This window comes from Lucilia sericata, unplaced genomic scaffold (assembly GCF_015586225.1).
Source record: "Lucilia sericata isolate MDLA Ls3-8-SP2 unplaced genomic scaffold, ASM1558622v1 Contig000085F_arrow, whole genome shotgun sequence".
NCBI lineage: Eukaryota > Metazoa > Arthropoda > Insecta > Diptera > Calliphoridae > Lucilia > Lucilia sericata.
Window position 1 is genome coordinate 567,769 of NW_023994118.1, and position 10,867 is coordinate 578,635.

Below are 10,867 nucleotides of genomic sequence, written 5' to 3' on the forward strand. Positions count from 1 at the left end.
TTGTAAAAATTTAAAATAATTGTGGTGATCTAAATGGCAGAAACGGATTTAAAAATTGGGGTAAATTTACTTCATATATTCTAGATTTAATACTGACAATTTCCTCTTGATTGTTTACAGGATCTGTAAAGGAAGATGGCCGAAAGCTTCAAAAGAAAATTAATGATAATTTTTAAATAAACTTGAATAATTTAAAAAAAAAAAAATATAAAAAAATATATATTTTTACTATAACAAAATCGGAAGACATGGTACTTTAACTTACAAATGCAAATAGGATTGTAATCTACATACATACATTGCATTTTTATTTGCAAGCGTTTATAGGCGTCTCATTAACTTCGCTTAGAACTCCACACATTATGTAAGTGAAATTTTAATTTGTCTTAATGATATTGTGGCTTACATTCTAAGCCAGGCATGGCAAAATTGGTACGATGGTACTTTTTTTGATACTATTTGATGTTCAAAAGTACCGTTGTACTCCCGAGTCTTATTTGATACTCTCAGGGCCAGACAGATAGATAAAGAATTTTTGTATGAAAACCTTTAATATATCGTTTCGATAAAAAAAAATAACAGGTTAAAGTATATTTAAAATTTCAAATTTTAAATTCCAAGAGTCTTTTAGCACATTGTTATATAAAATTCTCAAAAATGCATCAACTAAAAGCCGTTTTTTCTAAAAAAAATAATAATCTATTTATATAAAAGAGTAGCGGGACTGACTGACTGATTCATCGCACAGCCCAAACGGCTGAACCTAGAATCATGAAATTTTGACAGTAGATGTGTTTTTGGTTATGTAGATCCATTAAGGAGGGATTTTTAGAAATTTGTACATTTACGGGTAAAAAGGGGAAAAAACGGGTAAAACAGGTTTTCTTAATTATCTTACACAATATTAGTGATACAAGAAAAATTTTAAATGCAAATGAATAAAGGGGAAAAGTTGTATTCTTTATTAGTACTTTCCACTTAGGTAAAATTTATTCCACTTTTGGTACTTTTTCTTTCTTCAAATGATACTCTTTGTATGTTTTTTAATATAAATTCAAAACACATGATTATTAAACATACACGGTCCTCATTGAATAAGATTCTTTAAGAGAGAACTTTTTAGTACTTTTTATCTCATAAATGGTACTTTTTTAATTTTATAAAATATTCAACCAAGGAACATTAATTTTAACACACACGGTTTTGATTGAATAATAGAGGGAACTATTTGGTACTTTTCTATTCTTCAAATGGTACCTTTTAGATTCTTTATAATTGTTAACCGGAACACATTGAGAGATTTTTGTACTTTTTCGTTTTTCCGATGGTACTTTTTGATATTTTTACGATATTGAACATAGATATTGAAAATTCAATTTAAAATGTAGGGACCTTAGTGAATGAGAATCTACTGAAAGTGACTTTTGGTACTTTTTCATTCATTAAAATTATATATAAATAAATTATATATATAAATATTTTGAATTATATATAATATTGAACACAGAAACATACAATTTTTGATTAAATGATAATCTATTAGAGGTATTTTATTGTACTTTTTTTCAAATAGTACTTTCGAAATTTTCTATAATGTGGAAGCTAAATGAATGAAACTAAAAATACAAGCTTCTTACTGAATGCGAATTTAATCACGGGATATTGAACGTATAAAACTGAAACATTAAAAAAATGTTTAATCAATTTTAATTTTCTATAAAAGTAAACAAAATTTTGTATGTATTTAATATAAGTTAGGGTAGCGAAGCACCCAGGGTATGCTAGTAAAATTATAAACGGCTTAAAAAGATGTACATATTTTTATCTTGATTGACATTATATGAATATTAATCTCACGACGGATGTTAATTCAATAACACATATTTAATCGATTTATTGACAATGAACAGTCGATACTAATACTTGTAGCTCAATTATTAGCATTTAGTTGAAATTCTAAATTCGTCCTTTTATAGGGCGAAATGTGGCCTGGTTTTAATTAATGCCGGATTTATTAAAATATAATAAATTATATCATGACAGCTTTAAATTTAAGATATTTACATAGTACAATATCTGGCTAATATTTGAGATGTAAATGGTGAACATTGAGGGACGGACAAGGATTCATCATATTAACATATAATGCCTTTCTACTTCTGTTATGGATTGTTTAAAAAAAATTAAATGTAAATGTAGTTAAGAAATTGCCATCATTTAGCAAAAAAAATATTTTAGTACTTTGAGATCCAAAAAAGTACCCTCTGAAATATTTTTTGATACTGACACAAAATCTCATTTTCCATCCCTGTTCTAAGCACATCGATGAGGCAGCCTAGGACACTTTTATGTTAAATCTAAGTGCAAGAATAAGTGAAAGTATCACCACTGACTGCCACGAAATATCACTTAGATAAGCGAGTACATAATGTGTATTTTTACCGCTTGGAAGTTGTCAAACAAATTTTGTTATTCTCTTCACACAGACGAGTTCTGAGAGAATTAAACACACTTGAAAGAACTAAAAGCACTCACAAAATTTTTAATTTTCTTCGCGAAATTCAGGGGATATTTTCACTTTATAGTTTTTCTTATCACTTAAACATAATGTGTATTATTTTTTGCGACACTTTTAATGTATTTAAAACCGCGAAAACATTACCTCTTCTCACAGACGAGTTCTGTGTAAATCCAACACATTAGTGCTGGTTTACACAGAAAAACTTTTGATTTTGTGTGTGAGAGAAAGAAATATTTATCTCTCTCGCGGTACGGAGTTTCTTGTACTCGGAATCTTGTTTTGTTTTCTTATTCTTCTCATTGGTACAAAAACAACTTTGTAAAATTTGTATTCTCTCAAAACATTAACATCTCTCTCAAAACATCAAAACTTTTTCGCGAAAATTCGAGGGTAATAGCATTTTAGATTTTTTTTTTTAAATAAATAAAATTAAAATATGTGCAAACTATTTTAAGAAACCTTTCAAAGTATAAAATTGAATGTAATACATCTTTTTCAATATTTTTAAATACGGGCAGTGTCACACGTTCAATATATATCGTGATATTTGCTGTATTGTGATATGTATTGAACGTGTAGCATGTAATATTGACGGATCGTGTTCCATATCACAGAAAACCCCAATTTTCTGAAATCCAAAATTTGTATCAATATTTATAATGGATAACGTGATAAATATTGAACGTGTGGCATGTTTTGTGATATCAATCACGATATATTTGTAAAATTCGGAAAAATAAATAAAATAAAAAAAAACAAAGTCAAATATTTTTTTAAATGTTAATAAAAAATATAAAAGATAATAAATTTTTTCTAAATTTGTATGAATTTGGAGTTTTCGCGGCATTCTTGTTATCATCGAACGACCCGTGTAGCAGGAAATAATGAAAATACTGACGCGATAAATATTGAACGTGTAGCATGCCGAGGTATTCATCAAACTATTAAAATGGGTCGTGATTCATATTGATCAATATATATTGAACGTGTGCCAGTGCCCTTAAAATGGGTCGTGATTCATATTGATCAATATATATTGAACGTGTGCCAGTGCCCTACGATTTTTTGCAACTATGTTGGTATGTTTGTTGGTTCACACGAATACTGTCGAGAGTTTTAACGTGAGCACCTGCCGTGTCGGCCTTATCTCACGGTGGTCTTTTTCACCCACAGGGTAGACTTGAGAACGGTCTGCCATCGCCCCTTTTTCTTCAATGAAGAACTCAGGTGGCAATTTTTGCACATTGGCTATGACCGGTCCATGCGCAAGTACTTTGCTGGAGTACTCGAGCTATCTAATCTCTTGCCAAAGTAGTCACGTTGGGGAAAGATAGGTATCATGAGCAAGCTCAATCTACCCCGACATAATGTCGCCCAACCACACTACTATGGCTCTGTTGATTCGGCAACAGCACCTAGAGACGTAACCGGTGGACCGAAGCACGATCCATCAGTAAGCCGTAGACATTGTTCTTACTCACAGTGACACGCTGTGGTAATTCTGATATGAACAGAGTATACTCTGAACATATCTGGACAAGGAAGGAAAATTAATCGGTATCACTTGTATATGATACCTTTCATCCATCATCATTCAACCCAGCACACATCTCATTTATTCGACACACTCATAAGAGAAAAACATACGACACACTCATTTAGATATACGGGTGGGTGAGGCCCGTATCATATACAATTGACTCCAACCCATTTCCAACGCTTAGTCCCACAGTCACTCCTCTGTGGGGTATCTGTTGTTTTCGGCAACAGCACCGAACTTATCCCGAAATATTGACTATTATCATGCATCAGTCTTTTAACCGCAACTTACTCTTCCCGCGAATTTGGGTTTAAACCACAGCCACTACGTGGATCCCGAAGGAACCTCAACCAACTGACCAGCCAGGACATAGTCCTGCGGGCAACTGGCCACCCGTAGTACCAGATTATGCGGTGCTCTGGTCTGACCTCTAGCAATCTATGCAAGGACTAAGCCAGGCAGTAGACTGTCAGACTGGAGGTATTGGCCACCTCTTTATACCCCGGGATTGCAATAACACCAAGGCGGAGGTCTCGCCAAGGTAACATGCCCCCGGGGGGCGTTCACACGAAGAGTTGAATTACCTAATTCGGCTTCTGAATTACAATAGTCAATTACCCGTTTCCACGACACATTCGTAATTCGTTTTGAGAGTTCGCCGTCATGTTGTGTTTCTCATTCATTGTTTTGTTATTTTTTTTGATACAAAAATATGTATGATACAAAAAAATGGAAAGTATTTTGTTGTCTGTATAGTATTTCGCAAGAAAATAATAAACCATTCCTCGATCGAAATTCATCACACCTTTTCAAATCGTCCGCTGTATTTTCTATTTTATTGTAATTTTATTTTTTGTCTTCATCAAATGAAAATAAGCAGCAGATTATGATAATAAAAATTAGAGATGACACTCATTCATTCGTAATTCGTAGGTTATTCAAACTGAATTACTTACAGCTTGTGTAATTCACAACTGAAATTTTGTACGGCGAATCATGTATATTAATTGGGGGTTGAATAAAGAATGAGAGAGTGAATGACGAATAATTGCATCGTGTAAACAGGGTATTAGGTACCGACTGACAGTAGACCACAAAGTATACAGAGGTGTCACTTTTGACATTTAAAAAAGTCTAAAATCAGCTTTTGTTTGATTTTGAAATTGTTTGGTGAGAAGAGGTATATAAAATACAGCTAAAAAAATTATTGAATTCGTTTTGTGCGAAAGAGAGGGAAATAGTTTTTTGCTCGTGACGCCTCTGTATACCCTGTGAGTAGACTTACTTTGTGACAGAGTTTTATTTCTTATTTGTTTGCTTTACACTGATTTTAACAAATTTTTAATACATTATTTTTTCAGAGCAAATTTAAAGCATTTGAAGAATACCAAGAAACGTTCAACTCCGATAGTTTTGATTATAGCACTTTGGCGAAGAGCGACTATGTCTTTATGCGTTGGAAGGAGCATTTTCTTGTACCTGATCATACAATACGAGATATTAATGGTGCATCATTCGCTGGCTTTTATTACATATGTTTTACCAAATCAACTGGAAAAGTAGAAGGATATTATTACCATAGATCTTCAGAGTTATATCAATCTATTGACCTTAATCATGTTGAAGAAAAATGTATTCAAGTATATGAATTTAGATAAATACAATACCCACTAAAAATCATTTTGTGGAACAAAAATACTCTACAAAAATTTTAAAATTATTTTTTCTCGCAATCAGCTCAATATCACTGAATATTTGAGGCCCATTTCAAAAAATCGAAGACATTTTATTTTTCACAAATTATACAGAGGTCAACATTTTCATTCACTGGTAGGGAACTGAGGACCATTCGAAAAAAAATATTTTTTTTATTTTTCTCGCATTCAGTACATTAATACATACATATAAGTTTGTGATTCCGTTTGTTATTTCCACAAGATAATTTTTGGACAGTGTAGATGGAGGAATCGATTATGCTATGTCTGTTTATTTAAATATATTTTCTGAAGACACCAGATATCTTCGGGTACAACTAGGGTTTCGTTTCCGGTAAATGTAGTGATTTTTAACTTCCCGATTCCATGGAATTTTGGTAGGGTATTCCGGGAATAAAAAACTACTAAAAATGTGTAGTGTAAGATGCAAAATATAAGAAAACACCTATGTAAATAGTACACATCTAGTTGCAATTTAACAAGAAACGTCATTATAAATAGTTAAAGATAAATATCATTTTATACATTCTTCTTAACCTGAATCTCGACACGTGATGTTGATTGATGCGATTAATTCTTAAGAAACGTGAGAAGTGTCTTTTAATATATTGATTAGCCCTCTTGGCAAATTACACATGGTTGCAGCGGTAAAACCGAATTTTTGCTTAAAAAAGTGTTTTTTTTTTCTCAAGGTACAAAAGCAATTATGGCCCCAGCAGGAGACAAAAATTAAAAGGAACAAATTGATTTGCTGTTCTAGATAATGGGTGAAAAAAGTGAAGAAGTTTTGCTACAAGGCAAGTGCCTTAAATCTTTTTGACAACTATTTCAACCCAAAAACAAGTAAGAAAGTATAGTCGGGCGTGACCGACCATATGATACCCTACACCAGTTATGAATATTAAATGTGATTTATGTTTTATAATAAAGCATTTATCTTCAATATTACCTTGTTCCGATACATTTAAGCAATTTATGGATGAAGAACTAATTTTCTGAAAGAGGCTTTATATGGAGGGGCTAGGGGAAAATATGGACCAAACCCGGTAAAGTTTTGTGAATGTATTTATTTAATATTTGTTTGTGCTGAATTTCATCGCGATATTTGTGTTTATCAGTTCTTTTGGGCATTGAAGTAATTTTCTGAAGGGGACTTTGTATGGGAGCTAGGGTCATATGAGGCCCGATCTTTATGACATTTGGCGAGGTCATCAAGACTTGTATAAAACTTAGTTGTGTCGCTTTTTAGCAATATACAGGTATATTTAACATAATTATGAGCTCAGAAAGCTAGGTGAAATAATGGACCGAATTTAACCATTTTCAATAGGCTTCGTCCTTAGGCCAAAAAATCGTGTGTGCCCAATTTCATCCAATTATCTTGAAAATTGCCTGTACCTCGCGCACAAGGTTTACATGAACAGTCAGCCAGCCAGACGGACGGACGGACATATCTTAATCGACTCAGAAAACGATTCTAAGCCTATTGGTATACTTTAAGGTGGAGAACTGCGATTATGGAAACCTTGAAGATGATTTGATACGAGATTGAATTGTGGTTAGCGTGCTTAACGCTAATGTCAGTGATGATTTTTTAGATGATATATATATAGTCAGTGGATTAGGTACCCCCATATTGGGACGAAAGGCAGTCGTCAATTTAGGCGTTATTCAGACGCATGGATGACGAAAATGAATGGGTCAGTAAGCAAAAATATTTCAAAAATTAATAATGGATTTTACAAATAAAATTAACTCCTGAAAGCCAATTGCTAACTTGTTTTATATGTCCATTTTGATGTTTTATTTTTAATAGACTGCCATTTGGGATTTCATGTGCCCCTGAATATTTTGTTTCAAAATCTAATAAAGTTCTTGATGGAATAGGCAACTGTATTTCGCACGTCGATGACATTCTGAGCAGGGAAGGAATAACTATAAATAAAAAAAATGATATTTTGGCGTAAACCATGTTACTTATTTAGGTTACGTCTTCTCAGAAGAGGGAATTTTGGTTGAACCCGAACGAATTCAGGCTATAATTATTTATCCTAGACCGGGAAATAGGACTGAGGTCCAACGGTTTCTAGTTATGGTTAATTTTGTAGCAAAGTTTGTCGCTAATCGTTCAAAAATATTGGAGCCTATAAATGTATTAACGGGAAAACTGATTTTGTGTGGAACGAAATACAAGAGAAAATTAAGAACAGTTTGACAAACGTACCAATTTTAGCCTTTTATGACCCCTTGAAGAAAATAATAATTTGCTCAGACGCATCGTGCTATGGTATTTCAAGTAGACAATGCTATTCAAGCTATTTCAAGTAGACAATTAGGGAATCAGACATGTAATATCTTATATATCCAGGACCATGACTGAACAGAGACTATGCTCAGATTGAGCGGAAGGCACTAGGTATAACGTGGGCTGCGAAAAAACTTGTAGAATACATAACTGGGATTCGGGTGGAATTGGTTCAGATTTTACAATCTATAATTTTGAATACCCTGACCCCTACACTTCAGCGATTTAGAATGCGCCTTATGCGCTATGACTACTCAGTTATATATGTACCGGGAAAGGACCTCAAAATAACCGATGCTCTGTCTCGCGGTCCAATACCTTGTAAAATTAATGAACCTCAAGAATTAGAAATGGAGGTTGAGGCTTTTGTTCATCTTATTTTCAGTTAGGGAAAAGTATCTAGCGAAGATTATCGCAGCTCAGAGAGGTGACCGACTATGTCAACTATTGCGACAATATTCAGTAGATGGTTGGCCATCTCAAGATAAATTACCAGATTTTATGACACCATACTATTAACATCGTTATGATATCTCATTTTCGGAAAATTTTTTGTTGAAAGACTCTCGAATAATCATTCCCCCAGATTTGCAAAAGTATGCTCTTAATTTTATACATTACGAAAACGTCAGTTTGGTGGCTAGGTCTTAGCACACAGTTAGAGGACTTAGTAAAGAACTCTCCGAAATGTCTAGAGGAAAGAAATAACACAAGGGAAACATTCAAATCTGAGAGATTACCAACTCGACCTATAGAAAAAATAGGTTTGGATTTATTTAAGTGGTATATATGGTATCCTATAACAACTGATTATTCTTGTTACTTTTAATTTCTCTTTGTCCGAGGAGGACATAATTGAAACGTGAAAATAATTTTTTCAAGGTATGGAATCTGTTCCGTACCCTTAATTCTAATCAAAATTTAAACAGTTTGAACAAGTAGCCCATATTATAGACAACAAAATGGAGTTGCCGAATCGGCAGTTAAAGTAACGAAACAATTATTGAAAAAATACGACGACATTCATGACGGTCTACTCAATTATCGTTCCACCCCATTAGCGAACGGATTTTCTCCCGCAGAATTGATGATGTTTGGAAAGTTCAAATCATTGGTTCCGATATTGCCCAATACATTAGAACCAGGTTATAATGACAAGGTAATGGAAAGAAAAATTAAGAAAAAACAAATTGAGAATTATAATAGGAGACACGATACACGATAAAGATATATCGGAATTAAAAACGGGGGATAGAGTATGGATAATTGATTTGCCAAAATACGGTAAAGTTTTACGAAAATTGGATGAACCAAGATCATATCTAATTCAGGCAGATAGTATGAAATATACGCGAAATAGAATTCACCTTATTCCTGTGTCAGGTACTGACAACTTTTATGATTCAGAAGAAGTATATAACCCAAATGAAAATTTTATAATTGAAAATAATATTGAAGATCATCCTGATTTTCAAATTAATCCAGGCGATTTACAAATCAATCCAGAGAATTTGCAAATTATTCCGGAGGATTTACAAAGCAACACAGAAAATTTTTCTTCTGTGGAAAATGCCCTTAACCCAGTGCAGACTGTGTTAAGGGTGTGAAAGTTGTCAATAGTGGAAACAAGAACTCCTTGGAGTTCTTAAAATCGACACTTGACAAGTGTAGAGACATTAACCCAGCAGCAAAGCTTGAGGTGATACAGGTATCCGAACTGCCACTACGGTCAATAGTGACCACCCGTTAGAACGGTGTAAACCATATTGGCCAAACAGAATGTTAGATTTCTAACAGACCAATGGAGACATGTGAACTCACTGGTATATGAGGAGAATACTGGCAAGGACTTTCGATTCCCTGTGAATCGTAAGTCCTTAGAAGTCTTAGATGAGATGGGTGGGGTTGATAAATTTGGTCTTGGCATTGTCAGGTTCCGGTACCCGAAACATGACGGGACCAAAGAAGCTGGTGGTGGTGCAGATAAACCTGCATCATTGTGAGGCAGCTTCAGCCGATTTGGTAACTTTACTCATTGATTCGCAGACGGACGTGGCCCTTATCCAGGAGGCTTGTATTAACTACAATAAGGTTCTTGGTTTAAGGGTCAAAGGCTACACCTTATTTGTCCCGTCTTCTGAGGACAAGGTAAGGACTTGTATCCTGGCAAAGAATGAATTAGGTTTTCTCATTATTTTAGAAGCGGTGATATAACCGTAATAAACAGAGAAGCCAAAGGTAAGCGTACGCTCGCACTGGCTTCGGTGTATATGCCTTATGAGGCGACTGACCCAACCGGCTCGGAGGTGCGTGAGCTGACGGCATATGCGAGAGGAAAGAATGCGATCCTTCTGATGGGCTGTGATGCCAATTATCATCATTGCCAATGGGGCAGCAAGGACATCAACAAAAGAGGTGAGTTACTATTTGGCTTTAAAACTAATAATAATCTCATCATCTGTAACAAGGGTGATACGCCGACGTCCAGGAACAAATATAGGGAGGCAGTTATAGATCTAACTTTAATTAACCGTTTAGATGATCTCGTTAGGGATTGAGGGTTGTAACGGATTGTTCATTTTCGGACCATAGTCGGATCACCTTCACACTGGATTTTGTTTTGGCTAGGAGTACAACTTTTAGGGATCCTAGGAAAACAAAGTGCATTTGATGATATAGTAAAGTATGGGTTGGCACAACAGGCCTTACCCAATTTGTTGCCAACTGATTTAGAGGGGGTTGTGAATAAGTTCTCAGACTTAAGGAAAGCTATGAGCTATCTTGGT

The 10,867-nt window shown here is 34.2% G+C and overlaps 1 protein-coding gene across 1 annotated transcript in view; it reads left to right on the forward strand.

The window, feature by feature from the left end:
* LOC119599703 (glucose-induced degradation protein 4 homolog) overlaps positions 1-5,778 on the forward strand; it is a 29,816-nt gene extending 24,038 nt beyond the window's left edge. The window contains exon 4 of the mRNA XM_037949598.1: positions 5,423-5,778. Coding sequence (XP_037805526.1) covers positions 5,423-5,719 — 297 coding nt within the window. The 3' untranslated portion in view covers positions 5,720-5,778. The remainder of the gene's footprint in view (positions 1-5,422) is intronic.
* Positions 5,779-10,867: the final 5,089 nt, after the last annotated feature.